The 23,655-nt window shown below is 42.4% G+C and overlaps 1 protein-coding gene across 2 annotated transcripts in view; it reads left to right on the top strand.

Annotated features, from left to right (window-relative positions):
* The window catches only part of Wwp2 (WW domain containing E3 ubiquitin protein ligase 2), a 131,466-nt gene that overhangs the window by 41,511 nt on the left and 66,300 nt on the right, over positions 1-23,655 (top strand). For both annotated transcript variants that reach the window (XM_026404513.2, XM_026404514.2), the window contains 2 exons: positions 11,473-11,610; positions 13,340-13,436. In XM_026404513.2, the coding sequence (XP_026260298.1) occupies positions 11,473-11,610; positions 13,340-13,436 (235 nt within the window). The remainder of the gene's footprint in view (positions 1-11,472; positions 11,611-13,339; positions 13,437-23,655) is intronic.

Here is a 23,655-nt window from a genome sequence, read left to right on the forward strand (position 1 = left end):
CCCAGCCCTTTTTATTATTTTTTAAATTTTATTTTGAGACTGGCTCTTGCTAAGTTGCTTAGGGCCTTGCTAAGTTGCTGAGACTGGCTTTGAACTCATGATCCTCCTGCCTCAGCCTCCTAGGCTGCTGAAATTTCAGACATGTGCCACTGCACTGGCTCTTGCACCTGCATTTTTTTTTATATAGTATATATTTTATTGCACCTGTAGTATTTTTTAATGTGTGCATTTCTGTTAGCATTTGCAGATACAGTGACTTTATACAAAGTTGTTGAAAAGTGCATGATCCTGTGGGGAAGAGATTTGGAATGTGTGTAATCTTTTACCTTTCTGTATTTTCTGGATTTCTTATTATAGGATATTGTTATTTTTTCAGTTAATTTTATTTATTGTTTAACAATATTGTATAGAATAAATGGGAAATGTTTTTAAAATCTTTAGGAAAATTTCAAACATAAGTTCAAATAGAGATATCTGTGTATTGCACCCACCGTCCTGGATCTATTACCAGCTGTGATGATGAACACCGCATGCTCAGTTGCTATTCATCTTGGGCCTCACTGTTTTGAGCAGTATTTGAAATAATACCTTAGACATCACTGTCACTTGCTGGCACTTCCATATACATCTCTAACTAAAAAGGAAATTGTAAAAAGAAAAAAAAAACAAAAAACAAAAACAACAACAATGAAAAATTGTATGCACTATGCAATTAATGGGAATTGAAAAAAAAAAAAAACCTCTATTCCTTATCTTACTCTTGAAAAAACAACTTTCCTCCTTGGTTCCTTTATTTCTTTGTCCTTGACCTACTTGTTTTTACATGGTTTGAATAACAGGTTCATCCTATAACATCATTTCTTTTAAATTAACATTGTAGTTTGAATAATTTCCCATGTTGTTTGTACTCTTTAAAATCGTTAATTCAAATCTTAATTGGGGCAAAAATATGTCATGCATCTGAAATTTGAATTTCTAAAAAGCTAGTTTTTAAAAAGGGGAATGTTTTAAAAGCAGAATTTTAACCATAAAAATAATTTTCTAGGAGAGCTTGTACATTTTGCTGTGTAAGAAACTTTTAAAAGGAGGTTTGTTCTTTGTAAGCCTGCCTCTACCGTGTTTATAAACATGGCTTTGATCCTGGGCAACTGGGAGAGGTGGTTGTGGTTGCTGAGGTTCCCTGAGGGCAGAGATGAATGATCTGTGAAAGCTGGCTGGCTTGAGAATGGAGATTAATGGCTTGAGGAGGCCTGTCCTTCCCCTTGGGGCAGAGGGGCACTAATGAGGAGGAAAGGTAGTTGATGTGAACTCAAGGTTTAGTCTAAAGACTTACCTTTCCAAGATTTGTGTTTATTTCCCATAAATCACTTTTTAGAAATTTAAAATATGCTACAGTTTCACAAACAGGTTTAAGATGAAGCCTTTGATTCTGTCTTTCAGGGATCCTCAGATGGCTCTGGAGACTCTTTGTCTGTTATCTTATTGGATGGATAAAGAGTCATTTCTGAAATGTGGATGTCTGTGCATTTTTTTTTTAAAGTAAAGGAAAACTTGTATAGCTCTGTGGGCTTTTGCTCTTAACTTTCTGACCTTAAATCAAAAGAAACAAGGATGACCAGGATTGTTGGGCCTGTCTGTTCCAAAATGAGGATGTGGGGGCCTCATCGATGCTCCTTCTGTCTTGCTGGAGGAGGGTATTGTCCATCTTCTTCTTATCAAGGGGCCAGCTCCCCCTCTGTGCTTGGGGCTGCCCACCTTGGACTCATTCCTGATTCTCTCCTCCTACTTCTCCAGGTATTCTTCTCTCTGTCCCTTGCAAGGTAATTTGACTGTTAAAAGTGACAGTTTCCTACCATTTTGTCCTCTTCCATGATCTCCCCCTCATCCACTCCTTCTCTCTGTATGACTACCGTGTGCAGATGACCCCAGATTTGATCTCTAACTTTGTCCTCTGTCTGAGCCCTGCTTCCATGTAGCTGATGACTCTCTTGGTATCTCTTTGTGGATATATTAGAAGAATCTCAACGTGTCCAGCCAGTATCCAATTTGAAGTTATCACCTTCTCCTGAGACTTAGTCCTCTTCCAGTATTCCATATTTCAAGGCACAGGCCCTCTATTTGTCCAGAAAGGTCAGTTTCAGAGCCAGGAGTTGTCTTTGAGAACCTCTGCCCCTCTTGCCCAGGCCCCCTTTCTAACTTCATTTCAGATCCTTCATTTCTGATCTTTCCTTTGCAAACCTACCTACCTTTCCTCTCTCCCTGCATGCTTTCCCTGTCCCTCACGTTTTCATCTGAGGCTTTCTTTCTGCACTGTCTGTGCCCTTCATTCCCTTCAGCTGTTTTCTACACTGCAGACAGAATGATTTTTGAAAATGTAAAGCAGATCTTATCAGGCCTTGATTAAAAACTCTTTAAGTTCCATAGGTTACTCTGAGGATAGAGAAAAATTCTTTAACATGGCTGTCCCAGGAGGCACTCCAATATCTGACCACCATTTAGCTGTCCTCATTCAGATCACACCGACCCTAGCCCCACTCTCCTCTGTTCAGTTTCCTGAATGCAGTCAGCTTATTGTGCCACAGGGCATTTCCTCTGTCTGGAATGGTCTTTCTGGCTGCCCCACCTGCAACCTGCTAGGTGTCTGCATGAAACTTCAGCTCACAGTGCGTTGTACTTGGGTTCTTGGGGAATGTATCCTGATGGACCAACCAGGCCAAGTGCCCAGCTGCTTGTGGCACCGTATATTCTCTGCAGGAAACCTTTTCTCTATACATATGTGAGATCATGTAGAGTTACTTGTGCTTCTTCTACTGAATCATGAGATTCTAAAAAGCAAGGATCATGTCTCTTTTCTTTTTTGTGTACTGGAAATTTAACCCAGGGGCGTTACCATGTCGGTTTTCTTTCTCCATTATAATCCAGCTTCTAGCTGTGTCTGGTAGATAGTGGGTGCCTGATAAATGTTTCTCAAGTAAATGAACAAGAGAAGTCTAGAAATTGGCTTTGTAAAATGAAGATTATTTTCTCTAGAAGAGTTATTGCAATCCTCAGTAGACCAAAACTGTACATTAGACACGGAAAAAGTGTGGACTCTCAGTAGGAGCACAAAGAAGAGGTTTCAAGTCCAAGCTACACTCTTCCTTACCTACTGTGTCCTAGGAAGACCCCACCAAGCAAGGCATGAGTGTCAGGGCTGGAGGGATGTGGGCGAAGCAGAGTGATCCTTGTTACTGCAACAAGAATGCCAGTGTTTACAAGCTGATTCCAGTTTGGTAGGAAAGACTTCACTTGTTAGGCTCTGGCTTTGCTTGGAAGCCAGAGAGACCTCGTAAAGGTAAATCCTGGAAGCCTCGACTTCCTTTACTGCAAGGGGATGTGAAAGAGCAGTCTCTTTCAACCTGGGTAGACTCCAGCCTGTGTGTGTCTGAGTTATGGGGAACCAGGGAGTGGAAAGGAGACCATTTACTCTCTGCCCTTCTGGAATTTCCTCTGGTTCCGTTCTTGTGTGCACCAGTGTTTCTCAGTTATGTGTAGAATGAACACTGAGCTGTTAATGAATGCTCTGCTTATTTTCACTTTCTTTTGATGGGCCTGTGGGATGAGGGCCGAGGGAAGCAGAAGGGAGGAGGCTGGTTCCACTGAGCAGCTCTATTAAGGCTAAATCAATCCAATCTTCATCAGGCTTCAGAGACTCTTAATCCTCAAATACTTTGTCTCCCCTAAGTGTATACTACTTTTTTAAAAAATATTTTTTAGTTGTCGATGGACCTTTATTTATTTATTTGTATGTGGTGCTGAGAATTGAATCAGTGCCTCCCACATGCTAGGCAAGTGCTCTACCACTGAGCCCCAGCCCCAGTTCCCTGAATCCTACTTTTTTTTTTTTTTTTTTTGGTAATGGAGATTGGACCAGGGGTGCTTAAAACCTTAAGGTCTTACTAAGTTCCTGAGGCTGAGTTTGCACTCGTGATCCTACTGCCTCAGTCTCCTGAGTGGCTGGGATTACAGGTGAGTGTCACCACACTCTACCGTATCCTATTGTTGTGTCATTTCATTTATCTCAGATTTCCAAGTTAGTCCTTACATTTGCATTCTGAGTTAGTAAAAAAAAAAAAAGTTTTTTTTTTTTTTTCCTTTTTTTTTTGTACCAGGGATTGAAACCAGGGGAACTTAAACACTGTGCCAGATCCCCGGCCCTTTTTGATACTTTATTTAGAGACAAGGTCTTGATAAGTTGCTGAGGCTGACTTTGAACATGCGATCCTCCTGCCTCAGCCTCCCAAGCCATTGGGATTATAGGTGTGTGCTATCGTGTCCTGCATAGGATCAGTATTTCCTTTTAAAAAATAAATAAGTGTATTAGGGTGTAGGGGTATAGCTCAGTGGTGGAGCCCTTGCCTAGCATGCATGTGGCCCTGGGCCTGATCCCCAGCACTACAAAACAAAAACAAACAAAGCCCTGTGAACACGCACATACGTTTTGTTGGCATGAGAGTGGGAGAGACTGTGATAATGATAAAAGTCCCTAAACTGGAAAGTTGTTTTATACACTACTGTGAAACTGGGCTGGGGTTGTGGCTCAGTAGTAGAGTGCTTGCCTAGCATGCACGAGGCACTGGGTTCAATCCTTAGAACCACGTAAATGTGAAAGATATTGTGTCCACCTAAAACTAAAAAATAAATATTAAAAAAAAAAACGACAAAAACCACTACTGTGAAACTGTCTAGGCAACAGTTCTGGATTTCATAATGGAATTGAATTATAGTACCAGGATTTGGCAGTTACAGTTTATGTAGATCTTTTCTTTGTTGGAAGAGGATGGCAACTTTCATGCCCTTTTATCTATATTTATTAGTACCATATGCAGACAACATGTTAAAAAGTCTAAGTCAAGAAAGGGAAAAAGTAACTTTCAGAAAAATATTACTCATCCTTGTTGCATGTACCAACTCTTTGCAATAGGAAATTATTAACCTGAAGCCACTTGCAAATGTGAGGTTCTGAAGTGAGGGAAAAAAAGAGTAGGAGTAATTCTCCAAATATTTTCTACCTTTTTTTGTTTCTTTTCAGGACTGAGAACCAAACTAAGGGCCTTGAGTGTGCTAGGCAGGCACTCGGCTACTAAGCTACATCCCCAACCCTTATTTTCTACCTTTTCTGTATTTTAAGCCACCCATGCTGGGGATGTGGCTCAAGCGGTAGCGCGCTCGCCTGGCATGCGTGCAGCCTGGGTTCGATCCTCAGCACCACAAACCAACAAAGATGTTGTGTCCGCCGAGAACTAAAAAAATAAATAAATATTAAAAAAAAATCATGATCTTATGCTGGGATAGAGGGTTTGCCTGGCACTGGGTTTGATCCCTAGCGCTGCAAAAAAATCCTAACCTTAATGCTAGTTTCATACCTTTAAAAAAATGGTAGTTATTTAATCTTGTCAACTATCTAGCCACTTTTTGTGTTTCTCCAATTGTCTTTTGAAAGTTTCTTTTCTGTGATTGGTCCAATCTGCAGTCAGGATCTAAACAAGATCACTGTCACTTAAGTCTCTTTTACCCAAGGGTCCCCTTCCTCATTTTACCCCTTGTAGGTCATTGTTGAATAAACAGGATAGTTTCCCACACTCTGAGTTTTTGCTGTTTGTGTCCCTGAAGTGTGGTTCAGTGTGCCCCTGGGTCGAGCCTCTGTGCTTCTGTAAACTCATGGTGGATTTAGAGACTTGATCTGTTCCTTGGTCTTCATCTTGGTGTGGTGTGCATTTCTACCAGGAGGCAGCTGGTGTCTGGTTGTTGCTTTTGATGTGCTGGCTAATCCAGGGTTCTCTGACATGGCCCTGAGATTACCCAGATTCTTTCTCCCAGACTATTGCTGTCTGTTAGCCTCCATGAGGTAGCATCACAAGGTATTGGTAGTTGGTTTGCATTTAGAACAGAAAGGTGCAGTGCTTAACTGAAGAATGTTTGCTGTCTACTGAAGTTAGCGTGAGCCCAGGCCTTTGGCTTTCTTGGTGGAACTGCAGTCTCTTGCCAGCGGAATATTTTTATTACATATGTTCCATTTTGCCATAATCAAATCTGACTTCCTTCAACCATGCTCTCAGTTGGCCCTTTTTTGCAGTCCCTGCCTATAATTTGAAACTTTAATTCCCAGAGACTAGTGGGCTGTTGGGCCTGCAGATGTGCTTGGTGGGGAATTGTGGGTCTCTACTAACCTGTGCCAGAGAAGAAGGCAAAGCCAAGTTTTCTTAGACACTGTGTTCCTGGAATACACTGCCATTGCCTCAGTCCAGGCTGCCATTTGCTCTCGCCTTGACTACTGCAGTGCCCTGCTCTTGCCTTGTTTCTCCTGCAGCCAGGGTGATTGTGTTTCAGAGGAGTCCTGTCACTTCCTTGCCCAGGCCCTCTTGGGGTGCCCCATCTCATGCACAGCAAACACAAACGCTCTTACAGGGTCTCTAGGCTCTTATTCATGGGCTCTGTCACCGCCTGCCCTGTTCCTCTTCCCTCACTCTATTCCAGGCACACTAGCCTCTCTGCCGTTTCTCAGACAGGCTAGGTATGCTCTCACATGGGCCTTCAGATTTGCTTTTCTCTCTGCCTGGGATGTTCTTCCTGTAGATGTCTATATTCCTTCCCCTGTCCTGCTTTCAGTCTTAGCTCCATTGCTACCTTCCTGTGAGGCTTTTCCACTTGAAATCGTCTCCCCTAGCACTCTCCATCCCCTTTTCCTGCTTCATTTTTTTTTCTACTGCACTTGACATCTTCTGGCAGATTATGGTTCCTCCCTCCCTCCCTCCTTCCTTCCCCCACTGGGGATTGAACCCAGGGCCTCACACATTCTAGGCAAGTGCTCTACCACTGGGCTACATCCTTTTTAGTTTATTTTGAGACAGAGTCTTGCTAATTGCATAGGCTGGGCTTGACCTCATGATTCTTCTGCCTCAGCCTTAGTTGGGATTACGGGTGTGTGCCACTGGTTGCTTTTTTTTTTTTTAATTGCTTATTGTCTGTTTGCTCCCAGTTAGATTATACAGACTCCAGGAACACAAATTTTAGTCTGTCTTGTTCTGTTGAATCACAGTGACTATAGAATAGCAGTACTAATGTGAACTGCTAGAATTCAGATGAAGCAGGACCTGCAAGGTTGAGAGTAGTGGGTGAGCTTTGTGCTAACTCCAAGTCTAGTTGTGGAAATCGCCCCACTCTACCCACTCTTTCATGGATGGATCCTCCTACCCCCACCCCAGTGCTTGGGTGTCCTGGTCTTGTCTGCCCCCACCCCCGCTTCTCCTGCAGTACAGTGATTGTGCTACAGTAGGATTCATGTCATTCTCGGAGATGGAGCCCAGGGCCTCATGCATGCTGAGCACTCACTCTACCACTGAGAAACACCCCCAGCCCCACCGGTTTCTTGATTCTTGAGTAATACCCTCTAAAGGTAATAGAAACAAGTGCTGGAAGTAAAAGGGCCTTTGTAGAGTTGTCAGCGTGGTGAAGTGAAACCAAAGGGCCCAGAGGTGAGGTGGTGGAGACGGCTATTTATAACTAAGATTCCAGGATATGTTTTCTAGTCACACTTAGCCTTTCAGCCTGCTTGTATGCTCCAGTCTGTCACTCAATTAGCTAATGGTTTCTTTAGTCCCATTATGCATTGTAGGGCTCCCCTGGCTCTGGCTTTTTTTTTTTAAATTATTTTAATTTTTTAAAGAAAATAATAGGGTGTTCTGTTCTTAGTGGTTTAATTTTTTAAAAATTCTTGCCAATTTTAAAAAAAGTTCTTCTTTCCAACCCTTTATTATAAAATTTGCAACCATTTATTATAAAATTTGCAAACATACAGAGATTTCAAAGAGTGATACAACGACCATCCAAATTCCCTCCACCTAGATCCCACAGTTGACATTTTACCACATCTCGTATTGGTATGTGTGAGTGTGGGGCTGTGTGCATTTTCCCCTGTGAACCATTTGAAGATAAATTGAAAATTCCATGACACTTCACTTCTAATATCTTCAGCCTATTCTCTTGGAGAATAAGTGTGAGTATCCTCATAATCCACTTGGCATCTCCCAAGAATAAGGATGTTCTTATTTAAAATCATAGAGCTACTGTCAAACCTAAGAAAAGTAATAGTAACTTCAGGAACCATCTAATAATATCTAGTCTGTTTGCAAATTTATTTAATTATCCAAAGAATTTTTTTTAAACTAAGGTTTAATACAAATTCATAAATAGTATTTGTTGGTTTTCTTTCATTCTTTCTTTTTGTTATAAGTTTGTTTTAGTTGTTGGTGGATCTTTATTTTGTTCATTTAAAGAGTCCAGGAGAGTTATCTGACAGATGTCCCATATTCTGGATTTGTCTGGTTGTCTTGTGGTATCATTCAAACTGTTTCTCTAACCTTTAGTTCATGTGAACTGGAAAGTAGGTTTAGAGGCTTGATTAGATTCAGGTTAAATGCTTTTAGTAAGAGAACTTTAAAAGTGACCTTGTGTACTTCATACTGAATCCCCTCAGGAAACCTGTGGCATCAGGGTTTTTTGGTGACACTAAACTTGATCACCTGCTTATGATATCACCAGAGGGCTCTCTTTGTAGTATAATAGTGGAGGATTATGTTCTCAAAAACTTAATTTAAAGGAAAACACACGTGCTTGTGCACACACGTGCACACACACACACACGCACATACACACACACACAGAGAAACAAAAAACAAAACCCCACTTCTCTCACCACTGATTTGGAAGGTAAAATGTGTCTAAAAGTGCTATAAGGTAACTTCTGAGCCTGTAAGAATATGACTCTGCTGAAGACATTAGTGGATAAACTTGACAGAAGAGCTGGATTGGAACTTTAAGATGATACCACAGAGAGAAAAATTCAAATTACATCTGTGATTTTAGAGAACCATGGCAGTGTGATCATCATGGAGGGCAGAATTAGTAGCTTGGGCCTTTTGTTCCTCTACCTTTCCATTAAACATTATCATCCCTCCAGGAAGGAAGATAACATGCTCATATTCCATTTACAAATTGATGGGCTTTGGGATGTCAGGGGGAGAATCCAGGGAGCCTTTCTAGAATGTTTATATCAACACAGTTCCAACAGTGGTACTGTTGAATCCAAAAGGCTGGGTGTCTTTGGGAGGTGTTCTAGGAATAAGACAAGACAGTGTGTCCTTTGGTAGTTATGTGGCTTACCTTGGAAGATTTTGTGGAGTTTGTTGTTATAACCTAAAAAAGTCTGAGAAAGGGCTAGAGTGACCATGCAAGGAATGCTAAGTTAGACCAAGGGAAATCAAACGATGAGGATGGCAGCATATTAGCAGATTACCAGGTGCTGCTAAGTTCTCGACCTGTGTCTTCTGCAGAAAGTGCAGGCAGGGAAATCAATGCTCAAGTTGAGTACTTTGCTACTGAGTTCTTTAGTGGTAGGTAGCACTGAGACTGGAACCATGGGGCCTGACTGTGCCTGCCCACTCAGCGCTCCTGCTGAGTTGCTAGAGACTTAGGTGTTGGATTGTGCCTGGGGATAGGAGTGGGGAGACACTCCCTGACTTTAATAAATAAATAAACACACACACATATTTACCATTGCATAGTTTCAGTGATTCAGGATTTGGCAGCAACTCAGCAGTGTGGCCTGGCCTGGGATCTTGCACACCAAATTGTAGTGACATGTGGACTGAGCTGCAGTCACCCAAGGGCTCGCCTGGGGCCTTAGGCTCCTCTGCCAAGATGGTGCACTCATATTCATGAAGTGGGGCTAGTGGTGAAAGCCTCTCTTTGACTCTAGAAAGAACTGGTTTCTAAGGTACAAGTGTTATTTCATAGAACCATTTAGAACTTACCAGGCCCTTGGCCCCAACTGTCTGAAAATAGCACATGCAAAGAAGAATTGGAGAGATCAATAGAGGAAAGAGAGATGAAGGGATGGTAGGAAGTATTAGAAAAGCCCAGAGCCTGCAAGGTAACTGATTCCTATATTCTGTAAGAGATCCTTGAATTGATTCAGACTTTTCTGCTAAGTTCTTAAGGTAATGTCTGTTTTTTAGAATTGAAACTGACTTTTTGTTCTATTATTTCTTGGTGGGGGGTGTTTATCCTTGGAAAGTGCGCAAATTCACCTTTATGTTTGTAGAAACACTTACGTAGACACACTGAGCCTTGTTCTGGAAAACAGTAAGTTAGATTGTAATAGTACAGTATCAACTAGGAAATGAAAGGAAGTGGTGGATTGGGTGTAGGGTGGGCAAGGAGGAAGGTTCCAGGGTGTGGCACTTTCTTCCATCGGTTTAGTAAAGCGTGGGCAGGAGTGGTGGGGCTGTAGGCCCAAGGAGAGCTGAAGCTGCTGCTTTTGGAGGTTACAGCTCCTGACCGGATTCCACTGAACAGAACTGAAGTGTTCAGTGTGGACAGAATATTTATCTGGATGGAAGCTTTTCAGTGTGCCAGGCCTGGTGGTATGGCTTTAGGGGTGTGTGCAGCAATTTCTAGTCCGCTTAGGGTTAGTGCTTCTGCTGCTTCTTTTTGTTCCATTTTTCTGCCATGATTACCCATCTTTTTTTTTTTTTATTTGCCCCCAGGGCTGATTCTGTCTAGTAGCCTAGGGGCTGGGTGACCAAACTGCTTCTTACCTGGTCTTCTAGTTGGCTGGTCTCTCTTTCCTCATAGGATTGATGACACTGACTTGTCTGTATTGAGCTTTTATTGTTTTAAAAATGTCCTCTATATTCCAAATGTTATTTTGTTTGTTTGTTTGGATTTTGAAAAAGGGTTTTACTGTGTTGCTGAGGCTGGCCTTGAATTTGCAATCCTCCTTTATCAGCCTCCTGATTAACTGGGATTACAGGCATGCATCATCATGCCCAGCAGGATTAAAAATTTTAGAAACATTTGGGGCTGGGGGTGTAGCCTAGTGATTGAGAATGTGCTTAGCATGCATGAGGCCTAGGATTGCTCCCCATCACCAATAAAACAGAACAAAACAAGACCAAAAAACCCCATCTTTTATCACAAAAGAGAAAAGAATAAGCTCTAAAGAGGTCTCTTGCTGAAGTTTCCTTAGGGTCTGGCCTGTTTCTCTTCCCTTCGTTCTTCTATGGGTAGTGGGATGCTTCTTGCAATCAGTTTCCAACTCAGCAGGCCATCAATATCCCTACTCTCCCCTCACAGTCTTACAACTATATGCAAACAAATCAGTCATGTAGAAATTGTGTAGTTAACCTAGTGATAGAAAATGTTTAGGAAAAAAAAAAGAAAACTGTTTCCCCACCAGCTTAATGGAACCACGATTATCATAGGCAGGTTCCTTCTCGCTCTTTATTTTTCCTTCCACGAGATAGATTTGAAGATAAGGGAAAACGTTGCTAGGGAAGCCAGAGTAGGCCAAGTGGAAGGTTCTGATACACAGAATCATAATTCAGGGTGCACTTGATTTAGTCCATCCATGTTGCATTTTGTACCCAACAGTGGAGAACACGCAGCTGACGCTGAACCTGCAGACGGAGAACAAAGGCAGTGTTGTCTCAGGCGGAGAGCTGACAATTTTCCTGGACGGGCCAACTGTTGATTTGGGAAATGTGCCTAATGGCAGTGCCGTGACAGACGGTGAGTGCCGCCCTGCTCCCCAGGGCTGTGCCGGGACAGGGCGGGCCGGGCAGGGGGCAGGAGATGCTGAGAGCTGGGTTCACCACCAGACGTCTTGGTTTGGGAACTGCTTAACCAGTCCTGGCTCACAGCTGGCCCAGACTCTTCATAGCCTCCCAGTTCAAAATCACGACATGATTTTTCAAGGACTGCTTTCTGATCAAGGACCAAAATAAATGTCACATCTTTGTGTTATTGTTTGGATTGAGAGCAGAGAAAAACATCTTTTAATTCCACATGGACTTTGGAAAATAAAACATCTTTAGCAAAAGTGAGTTTGGTCCATTTTTCTTCTCCCAAATACTGTTAAATCCCTGGAGACGTTGAGGGTGTTTTTATGAGATGGTATTAGCTGGGGAGGGGACTGTGTGCCCTGTAGAGATGCACACTAGCAAAAGACAGGCCAGCATAGGAAAACCGGAGAGCGTTCCTTCCCACCTGTCCTAAATGTTGGTAGTTTATTTCTTTTTCTCTAATCTGAAATTGATCACCTTTGGATCTAGCAGGAAATTATTTAATGAAGTCTGAGGTTTGATATGAGTTGAATTTCTCCATAATTTTTCTCAATAAATCTTTTGTTAGATGTGATGTAACTGTGGTACTTTTAAGGGCCCCAGAGAGGTGTTCTGTACCTTTAAAAGGGTGAAATTTGAATTCTAATTCAAGGGCCATTAGACGAATCTCAGTGGTTGGCTGGACCTTGGCTGCTGGCAAGAATTCCTCCACTAGGCTGAGCAGTACTTTGGGCACTTTTGGTGCATGGAGAAAAAACCATGTATCAGTCACTTCTTTAACACAGAAATACATAACTGAGCACTGATGTATACTACGTCTTAGTCCAGGTGCTAGCCAGATGATAATGGGCAAAATTCATATTACTTCCACTTTTTGAAGTTTATAGTCTACTTGTTTGGGAAGTTAGATGTGAAATGAATAAATATGTAAATAATTACCTGTCAGAAGCTGTGGACGAGAAGGCACAGAGTAGTATGAGATTGCTCTGGGGAATCTCGTCTAAGCTGGGGGATCAGGGAAGTTTCCTTGAGGAAGTTGAAATCCAAAAGATGAGAAGCTTAGATAGACCAAGCTGGGGGCATGGGGAAGGGGCATGGGGAAAATGCATGGCTGAACCTGTGATGGGAACAGAGGTGCCAGGGTGACTGGACCTGAGAAGCACGGAGGGTGGTGGAGGTGAGGCTGGAGAGGCAGGTCCACTCAGGTCATGCAGCCTAGAGCCCATGGTAGGGGTGTTGAACCCCCTTCCGAGAGGCAGAAAGCTCCTGAAGGGCTTTCAGTAGAAGAGTGTCATGGTCTGATTCAGCTTTAAAAACTCGGGTTGCACTATGGAGAAACGCCCCCATTGTTTGCCCCCACTTTGCATGCTTACCATCTGTTCTCTGTCACGCTTGTGAGGTTGAAGTTCACTTAATTTAGAAGGCATCTGCCTGTTATTACCTTGGGTATTCTTGAATGTTTTGGAGAAGAAAAGGTGTTCCTGTTCCATGTCTCAGATAAGATCTCACATAATTGTCCCTATTATTTCTTGTGCCAGTGGCTACAACAGGTACCATATCCATGTTCCATCATGTGGGTGACTAATACAGGGGAGTTCTGTGCCTGGTAGCCAACTTTCAAACGGATTGAGCTTCTCAGTGTTGCTATCCTTTTCTTTGATTGATCCCCTTTCTAGGATCACAGCCACCTTCAAGAGAATCCAGTGGGACAACTGTAGCTTCAGAGAACCGGCACCAACCCCCCAGCACAAACTGCTTTGGAGGGAGATCCCGGTAAGACCCCCCTTGTTGATGAGAAGGGAGTTGGACAGATGCCTGAAGCTATTGAAGAAACACTGGGAAGTTGCAAAAAAACCATTTATGTTAGAAACTACTGGAAATTTTCAGATATCTTATACCTGATTTGCTATGATAAAGAGTTCCAGAGGGGGGGCTGGGATGTGGCTCAAGCGGTAGCGCGCTCGCCTGGCATGCGTGCGGCCCGGGTTCGATCCTCAGCACCACATACAGAGATGTTGTGTCCGCCAAAAACTGAAAAATAAATATTGAAAAAAAAAAAAAAGAGTTCCAGAGGGGAGTAGGGACCTCAGGATTCTTTGAAGGTTCATTGGTTCCTTGGCAGAGATTGGGTTTAATTAAATTGGTTGTTGGGATGAAAGAACTTTTTTTTGTGTGTGTGTGGTCCTGGGTGGTGCTCTGCCACTGAGCTATATCCCCAGTCCTTTTTATTTTTCACTTTGAGATAGGGTTTGTTAAATTGTGATCCTTCTTCCTCAGCCTCCCAGGTCGCTGGGGTTATAGGTGTGTGCCATTGTGCCAGGCTGAAAGAACCTGTTGAACAGAGAACTTGATTGTTTTTTTATACATCAGGGGCCATGGTGAACCTAGTTGTCCTTCTGGCATTCGTATAAAAGTACTTGGAACATGGACTTTGGCTGTGAAATTTTCTGATCAAGTGTTTCTCTTTTTGGGGGGTGGCCAGTGGATTTTTGTTTGGGGGGAGATAGCGGGGACTGAACCAAGGGGCACATGAATACTGAGCTGCATCCCTAGCCCTTTTTAGAGACAGGATCTTGCTGAGTTGCTTAGTGCCTCACGTGAGTTCTTGATCCTCCTGTCTTAACCTCCTGGGCTGCTGGGATTGTAGGCGTGTGCCACTGTGCCTGGCCAGTGGACCCTTTTGAGTGTTGGTTAAAACCTTGTGTACTTAAGAGTCTGTGTTATATAATAATTGCTATGCATATCGCAAATTATGTAATTTCTTTGAATGGAATTCCCACCTTTACTTGAATTAATGGTGCAAAACTCATTTCCATGGCAACCTAATTTTTAGGTAGGAGAATAGCTTTAAGTGTACTAGAGAGCCGCAGAATCGGGTTGGGCCCTGTGCTTGTTTGTTCATAACAATGCACAAAATCCCCAGACATTCAAGGGAAGTTTAAAGAAAAGAATAATCATATGAATATAGTTTGTAAATTTTATTATCTACTAAGAGTGGGTGAATTTTTTTTCCAAATACATCCCAGAGAATGGGAATAATGATTTGAAAAATGGAGTTTAATTTCAGCCAACACCAATGGCATCTTTAAAAAAAAAAAAATATATATATATATATATATATAAAATATATATATTTAGTTGTAGATGGACACAATACCTTTATTTTAATTAGTTAGTTAATTAATTAATTAATTTTTATGTGATGCTGAGGATCAAACCCAGTGCCTCACACATGTGAGGCAAGTGCTGTACCACTGAGCTACAGCCCTAGCCCCTACCAATGGTATCTCGACATATTCCTCCGAGGACAGCAATGAACTTCTCCAGAGTGGTGGTTTTGTGGGTTTATGAAGGTGTGGTAACTGGAAAGTGTCTGGGTGGGATGGGCAGGAGAGGATCTTTTGTCTGTAACATCATTGGAAACTGAAGGGCCATTCCCTGATGTCATTTCTCCAAGTCTCTGCAAAGGTGTTATATAACACTCTGAAGACCATTCTCACTTTCCATGACTTGCTAGATGGCTTACAAGGTGGAAAAAGTAGTCAGGTCTTATAGGGTTAGGATTGGCAATATGATTGCAAATCTTGTGTCAGCAAAGGAATGATCCAGAACTGTTATTGCCTTGGTGTTCTTGAATATCTCGGAGAAGAGAAGTTGTTCCTGTTCCATGACGCAGATGAGATCTCACATGATTGTCTCCTCAGTGGTGGCCAGCTGGGGCAAGGAACGCTCTAGAATTTCTCTTCCCTAGTGATGCCATTTTAGCTTCGGTACTTAGTGACCTCTGCTTGGTTTTTTAGTTGAACTTGGAAAGTTTGTGTCAAACACACCGATGTTAATTTTGCCTCTGGGAGGCAGAGTCTGGCTCTTAACAAGTTTAGACTCTCAATTGTCAACCTATTTGCTAGTCTCTGAATTTCTCTAGTTTATCAACCTTGAAATTCATAGATCCTGATAACCCTTCTTTGCACTGAGGATTGTTGCCTGTTAAAACAGCAGTCAGAGTTCAATGGATGGGATGCACTTGTGCCCATCCTGCATGGTAGATGTTATTGGTGGTTAATGTCCAGTGAATTATTGAGGGGCCAGGGACTTCTGGAGAGCTTAGGTGGCATGGGAGTCTTCCTCAGTCTGCTGAGCTGTTGCAGCACTTTAGTGGACTCAGTCTGAATTTTTCACATGTCTCTGACATCTAAATGTTTAGTCTGTATTCATATAGAGCCTGCTGCCATTCAGCAGCAAATATTTTTTGGAAATATGACCCAAAGGCAGTATCTTCTGCATGTGTAAGGTCACTGTGCACATATGCTTACTTCTGCAGTTAATAGAGTAGTCTGCTGGTCAAGAGTATAGGGCTTTGGAACCCAAAAGTGTAGATCAAATCCTGGCCTGTTATTTACTTGCTGTATCACTAAACTTCTCAGAGCCTTAGTTTTTTTTTTTTTTTTTTTTGGCTTGTAAAAAGAGGATATCACCTGCCTCCCAGGGCTATTGTTGGAATCAGCTGAGATGAGGTATGTCCTTCTAAGGGCCTCCATCCCCAGGAGCCCTTGTTGAAGGTGGCTTTGGTTTTTCTTTGCACCTGGAGGCTATTGTGTGCACACCCCCCCAAACCTGAGAAGTGAGGCATTGTCAATGTATTTATCAAGGGCTGAGGGTGGGAGGTGGTGAGTTGAACCTTTGAGATTCAAGGGCAATACTCTGCTTTCTTACTTCTCTGGGGCAGGGAGAATGATGGGCTTCTGCCTGCTGCCTCATAGACTAAATATTTAGCTTTCACTGTCTGAAGGGTAGGCTTTTCTTGGACTTGGTTCTGTGCACCATGATCAAGCAAAGGTGCTCTGACGTGTCCATGAAGGTGAGGACTGCAGTGTCAAAGCAGCCTCTCCTTTCCTCTCTGTCCTCCTTTGTAGAGCTATGGAACTGGGACTGTGGAGGGTTTGCTCTGAGGGATTCAGCTACCAAACTTACTTGGCAGAGCTATCATCTGCTTGCTGAGCCAGATCTCAAAAATCCCTGGGATCTTACTTTTTTTTTTTTTTTTTTTTGGTGCTGGGGATTGAACCCAGGGCCTTGTGCATGCAAGGCAAGCACTCTACCAGCTGAACTATATCTCTAGTCTGGTATCTTACTCTTGAAGAACAATAGGGTGAAGTATCTCTAATTGTCTACCATCTGGTCTGCCACATGGAAGCCAGCATGGCATTATAGCACAATTCATATGACATAAATTTGTTTGCAAGCAGATAGTGGGTCTGGTTGAATTAATAAACAATTAATATAACTTGTATGCTCCTACAGTGGAATATTTTCCCATAGTAAATGTGGTTGAAAGTCAGTTAGGGGGCTGGGGATGTGGCTCAAGCGGTAGTGCGCTCGCCTGGCATGTGTGCGTCCTGGGTTCGATCCTCAGCACCACATACAAACAAAGATGTTGTGTCCGCCGAGAACTAAAGAAAAAAAATAAATATTAAAAATTCTGTCTCTCTCTTTCTCTCTCTCTCTCTCTCTCTCACACACACACACACACACACACTTTAAAAAAAAGAAAAAAAAGAAAAAAAAAAGAAAGTCAGTTAGGTCAACATGGTAGAATCTCAGAAAAATGTGAACATGAGAACTAGATCACAGGAAAAAAAGATTGTGTGATGCCATTTATATGAAATTAAAAAATGCTAAACTAAACAATACATTTATTCTATATTCCTTCATAGGTGGTAAAACTATAAAAAATGGATGGGGAAGCTGGCGTGTGGTAGTTCCAGCTGTTTAGGCTTGAGCCCAGGAGTTTGAGGCCAGTCAGGGCAACATAGCGAGACCCCATCTCAACAAAACACAGAGCAGATCAAAGAAATGGATAGGAATAATTCACCCTGCATTCAGGAGAATGATTATCTTGGTAGTGAGGAAATGGGAATGAGGAAAAGCACATAGAGCAAGTTTCTAGGGCCACGTCATTTCTTAGCCTGGGTGGATCTCACATGATTACTTTCTTCTTCCTTAAAAATATATATTTCATATATTCCTGTGTTCACATGTTATATTTCATGATACAAAAATAAAAGCATTACCTACCAACCTAAGGAAGCTGAACAGCAGTGATGGAGAAATTGTCATTTGCCCTTGAAGAGACAGATTTCAGGCCTTTGAGTTTCTCTAGGTTCAATAATAGCCACCTATTTTTATTCCACCCAGTTTGTATGTGTGTGTGTGTGTGTATGTATATATATATATATATTGCTATTGATTCTAAATCGATGCTTCACATTGGCCTCTGAGGCCACACTTTTGCCACTTAGGAATCTTATATCTGAGAATTTGGGGGGAAACTTGAAGGAATGGGTTCAGAGATAAGCTGGTGTCCTGGTCCTGTATCACAACAGCACCGAGCTTGGTGTCCCGAGGGGGCTGGTTTGATGCTCTTCAGTATTTGATTGGAGTGAGGACAGCTTTGTGTTGTACCCCAGGATTATGCCTGTTAATGTGCCATCCTGTGTGGCATCCTTCTCCAGTGTTCCTCACCCTAGGGTCACGGTGGCTATGCCTCTTACATTTTGAAGCCCCTAGAACAGTGTGTGCAGGTTGGCGCTGGGAGTACCTCCAGTACCCTTTAAAGTTCTCTCAGTTTCAGCTTCTTTTGCTGGAACAAGACCCCTTGTGAAGCTTGCCTAAGTGGGTTTGGTCTGTGAAGGTCTTGTGTACCTGGTATTGGTGTATGCCCCACCAGGAATGTCGGAGCATGGCCTCCACTCTTTACAGTGAGTCCAATCTTCATGAAGTAACAGAGACTTGTCAAACAGGCGAATAAAACTATGAGAGAGAAGAAACCAGTGTGTGAGAGGGGAGGACCAAGGAGAGAGGGAGATGGAAGTTTGCAGAGATGGTCATTCTTGTCGGCCCAGTGGAGTGTATATGGGGTAGGAAAGAACCCAGAAGGGCCCCTGCTGGTACTGGCCACTCTTTGGAGTTACCGTTAGATTACCGATGGTTGTGAAATTTCCTGCTGAAGAAGGAAAAGCCAGGATGTCTTGAGTGTTTTTGTGGTTTGCTGTTTCTTGGTCACCTGTGACTTTTCTTCCCATTTCCCATAGACTGTCTGTGGCTAGCCATGCTGCCCTCCAGGCACTGCCCAAGGCTCCCTCCAACAGCTGGTTCCTCAGGCTGGAGTTCCTATAAAGTTTCCATAGTCAGAAAGGGAAGCGAATAACAACAACAAAAGGAAGAACACACTTAATTTGCTTTAAGCATCATAAAGTTTTTCATTCATAGGTCTGAAAACAGTATAAAGGACCTTGGTTAGGAAGCTGTATGTGGGGGCTTAACCACCTTATTTTCCTTTATTATGTACATATGTGATTTGGTATAAAAATGTAAGTGAATGTGGGGGTGGGGTGGGGTGAAAGGCTGGAGGCCTTGGATTTGCCTGTGTCCCCCGCCAGCCATCAGTATTGGCTACTCTCGGTCTAAACCTGCATTTTAACATGCTCCTCTTGGTGATTCTCTTAAATGTGAAAGTTTCAGAACTTCTTGTGATAGTTTTCACTCTTTCTCCTTTACTCTTCTTTGTTGTCCTGCTTTGATGAAAATAAATCAGATTTATTGTCTCCCTTGCCTTGGCATTAATGATCTCTGAAGATTTAAAAGAGCTATATTCTTGGAGCCTTATAAAGCCCCAAGGTCTCTGGTGAGCTCTAAATAGCTCATCGGCTATGTCTGCAGACAGCCTATCCCAGAAAGGAAAGAAAAATAAACTTGTCCAGTGTGAGCCTGCTGGGAACACTTCAGGAAGTCCTGGAGGGCGGGGGTAGGGGTGGGTGATGTGGATCAGGAAGCAGAGCTGACAGGGAAAGAGGGGTGGTTGGGAGCTTGAGCCTTGGGAACTGGGCCATTCTCTCAGTCATTGTTGGCCATTGCCACCCCTTCTTCCTTTGAGACAACTAAAAGCTCCTTTATTTGTAGATATAAAGGAGCATGAAACTGAATGTAGCACCTGTACAGTTTCCATGTGGGCCCCCCACCCACCAGCTTTTCCTTAAGACCTGGCTGTGGCCTCATTATACAATTGCTAGGGAAGAGAAAGGAATCTGTGTAATTCATCTATTCCTACAGTGATAACCAGGACACCATCTCTTCTCACAGGGAGCCTGCACCCTTGTTTCTGAGCAGTTGGTGTGTATGGAGTAGATTCAGATTGTGGACAAGGGCATTCTCCAAGCCACACAATGAAAAGTAATCATGGAAGTTAATCACACATTAAATTATATATTGATATTATTAATTATGAATTGACTATAGTGACGCATGCTGCATGATACATTTATTTATTCAGATCTGTTTTTTCGTAGGTATTTATTTGGCATTTCCTCTGTATGAGCCTAGCGGGATGTGGCGAGTACCAGAAAGCTGGCTAGGAACTAGGAGGAAGGAAGGCAGTTGAAGGCAGTAACCATTTCCCACACTTTGAATGCCAGGTGCTGAGCTAGGTCATGATCACAAAAAGATAAAAAGTCTTGGTTCATGATATCAAGGACCGTCTCTAGCAGGAAACATATTTGGGTGAAAAAAAATCACAGTCCAGTGTGACAGATCCCATGGTGCTGGTATGTACGCATACAAGAGAGATGTTATGGGACGTGTACCTTAATCTACACTGGGGATTTAGAGATGTTCTCACACACTTGAGCAGCATTTCAAAGGACTTTGCTGGACCAGTGAAGTTGGAGCCGGGGATGACACTGCAGGCAGAGTGTACAGCCTGGGCAAAGGCAAATGGGAATAAGAGCTTGGCATCTTCCAGGAAACAGGAGTCGTTTGGTAATGTTGGTGTGGATGTGAATGATCACTATAGAAAACTATGGTTTATTGGCCAAATCCAGCCTGCTGCTTGTTTTTTTTTTTAATATTTTTTAAGTTATACATGGGCACAATATCTTTATTTTGTTTATTTTTATGTTGTGCTGAGGATCGAACCCAGGGTCTCACATGTGCAAGGCGAGCGCTCTACCACTGAGCCACAACCCCAACCCCCTGCTGCTTGTTTTTAAAATATTTTTTTAGTTGTAGTTGGACATAATAACTTTATTTCATTTATTTATTTTTATGTGGTGCTGAGTTTCAAATCCAGTGCCTCACATATACTAAGCAAGTGCTCTGCCTCCGAGTCACACCCCAGCCCTGCTGCTTGTTTTTATTTTTATTTTTTAAGAGCAGTTTTGCAAAGTTGAACAGTAGGAACGGAGTTCCCATGTGCCTCCTGTCCCCACCCATGACCTCCCCTGTTATATACTCTTCTCCCACCAAAGAGGTATGCTTGTTAGAATCGGCAAACCCACATTGACACATCATTGTCACTCAAAGTTCATGGTTATGTTAGGGTTTCCTGTGGGTGGTATCCATTCTGTGGGTTTTCGCAGATGTAATGAAATGTACACACTAGTACTGCATCATATAGAACTTCACTGCCTGTGCTTATCTATTCATCCTTCCCTTTCCCCAGCCCTGGTACTGATCTTTTCACTGTTTTCATAGTTTTGCCTTTTCCAAAATGACATATAGTTGGAATCATGTGATTTGTAGTCCTTTCTGATTGGCGTCTTTCATGTAGTAATATATATTTTTTCCATGTCTTTTCATGTCTTGATTTCTTTTTAATGCTGAATACTATTTCATTCTCTGAATGTACCACGGTTTATTCACTCATTCACTTGCTGAAAAATATCTTGCTTGCCTTCAAATTTTGGCAATTATGAATAAAAGTCTTATTAATATCTGTGTGTAGGTTTTTGTGTGGAGAGAAGTTTTTTTTTTTACCTTGCTTAGCTAAATATAAAGGAATGGGATCTCTGGATTGCATGACAGGAGTGTTCTTAGGAGTTTTTTTTTTTTTTCCCCAAAGAGATAGGGTCTCAGTGTGTTGCCTGCCTGATCTTGAAGCAGTGCTCCTGCCTGCTCCTTCCTCAGCCTTCCTAGTAGCTGTGAACATAGGTGCTCTTAGTTTTATTAGAAACTGTCAAACTGTCTTCCAAAATGGTGATGCCATTTTTCCACCAGCAATGAGCAGAAGTTCCTGTTGTTCTACATCCTCTTTGGCATTTGGTGTTGTCATGTTCTGATACTGCTATTTTAATGAGGTCTACTGGTATTTCATTGTTTCAATTGTATGATATGTCAAATGAAGCATCTTTTCATATGCTTATTTGCCATCTATGTTTTTTTTTTTTTTTGGAAGGTGTCTATTCAGATCTTTTGTCCCATCTTTTTTTTTCTGGTTAATATATCTTAATTATGCAGAGAGTAATGTGTTTTGTTGTGACATATTTATACATGCACATTAACATATTTTGGTCTTTTGTTCATTTTTTAAAATCAGGTTATTATTGTTGAGTTTTGGGAGTTCTTTGTGTTTTGTATAGCAAACCATTATCAGATGTGTGTTTTATAAATCTTATTATCTTCATTACCTGTTTTTATGCACAAAATTTTATTGGAATTTAGCCATCCTCTTGTGTTTACAAATTGTCTCTTGCTGTTTGCCTGCAATGATGGCAGAGTTTAGTTGTGACAGAGAGTTATGGTTAGCAAAGCATGAAAAATATACTGTCATGGTTTGGATCTGGAAAGTCCCTCAGAGGCTTGTGTGTTAAGGTCTTAGTCCCTAATGCAGCAATGTACAGAGGTGGGATATTTGGGAAGTGACTGGATCAGTGGATTTATCCACTGATGAAGTTGGAGTCTGAGTGGACTCTTGAGAGGTAAGCGGTGGAAGCTATAAGAGTGGAGTCCAGTTGCAGGGAGAGGACTGTATCTCGTCCCTCTGCTTCTTGGCTTAGAAGTTGAGTAGCTTTTCTCTGCCACACCCTTCTTCCATGATGTGTTCTGCCTTACTTCAGGCCCAAAGCAATGGAGCCAGCCAACCATTGGCTGAAACCGTGAGCCAAAATAAATCTTTCTTTCTTTGTTTCCCTCAAGTATTTGTTCCAGTGACAAAAAGCTGACTAACACTTTTATTTTCTGGCCCTTTACAGAGCGTTTGCTGATTCCTGCTATAGGAGGTGGTAAAAGGTAAAACCAGCTTGCAAAGGGCCTGTTAAGTTTTACTGAGGACTTTAGATTGGTTCTTTAGAGATGGGAACCACTGGATTTTGAGCAGTGTCATGATTTTTCAGAAAATTAGTCTGATGGATGAATTGGAAGCTGTATCGGTTGGGTTAATTGCAGGAAACAAACCATTCTAGGTATTTCAAGCAGAAAGGGATTTAATATAGGGAATTAGGTGCCACTGAGTGGCCTGGTGCAGCAGAAGTGAGGGGTCCTCCTTGGTCTTTGGTTTCAGGGCCACAGCCTTACAGTTGTAATCCATATGTCAGGAAACTGCTGCTGCGCCTAGAATCACCTTACATGCATAAAGCTTGTGTCTAGGTGTTGAGGCATGGGGTCTGCTGGAGCCCCTGCCAGTCATTACCACTTCTGCCATTTGTCCTGTAAGAACCTCTCATTGTCGGATCTAGAATCATCAGATCTAGAACTTTCCTGCAAGGGAGTCTGGAGATCTTCTAGGCCCTAGGTGCAGGGGAGCCATGTGGAATTCCCAGAACAGTGGATGAAGATTGGAATCAGAGACTAGTTAACAGGACTTTTGTAATGACTGAGGAATTGGAAACTAGTCTTTGGCAGTGGTAGAATAGAGAGAAGACAGGAGAAATATCTAGAGCTACCTATGTGTAGTCATGGAGGAAGTTGGAGAGTGGGGAGGAATAGGAGACCTCCCAGACTCTTGGATTGTGATGTCATTCTTAGAGATGAGAAATGTGGTAGGGGAAGAGCTTAAGGATCTGTCGTCCGTCTAAAAATCATATTCCCTGCTATGGCTGGCTTGGGTATTTAGCTGCTCTGTGAACAGCAGTGCTGCATGGCTCTGGGGCAGTCTTTCCTCTGAAAGTATATCCGTAGAAGGAGGATTAAAAGCCGAAATTAAGAGACACAGAACAGAACA

Source organism: Urocitellus parryii, chromosome 15, assembly GCF_045843805.1.
Source record: "Urocitellus parryii isolate mUroPar1 chromosome 15, mUroPar1.hap1, whole genome shotgun sequence".
Lineage (NCBI taxonomy): Eukaryota > Metazoa > Chordata > Mammalia > Rodentia > Sciuridae > Urocitellus > Urocitellus parryii.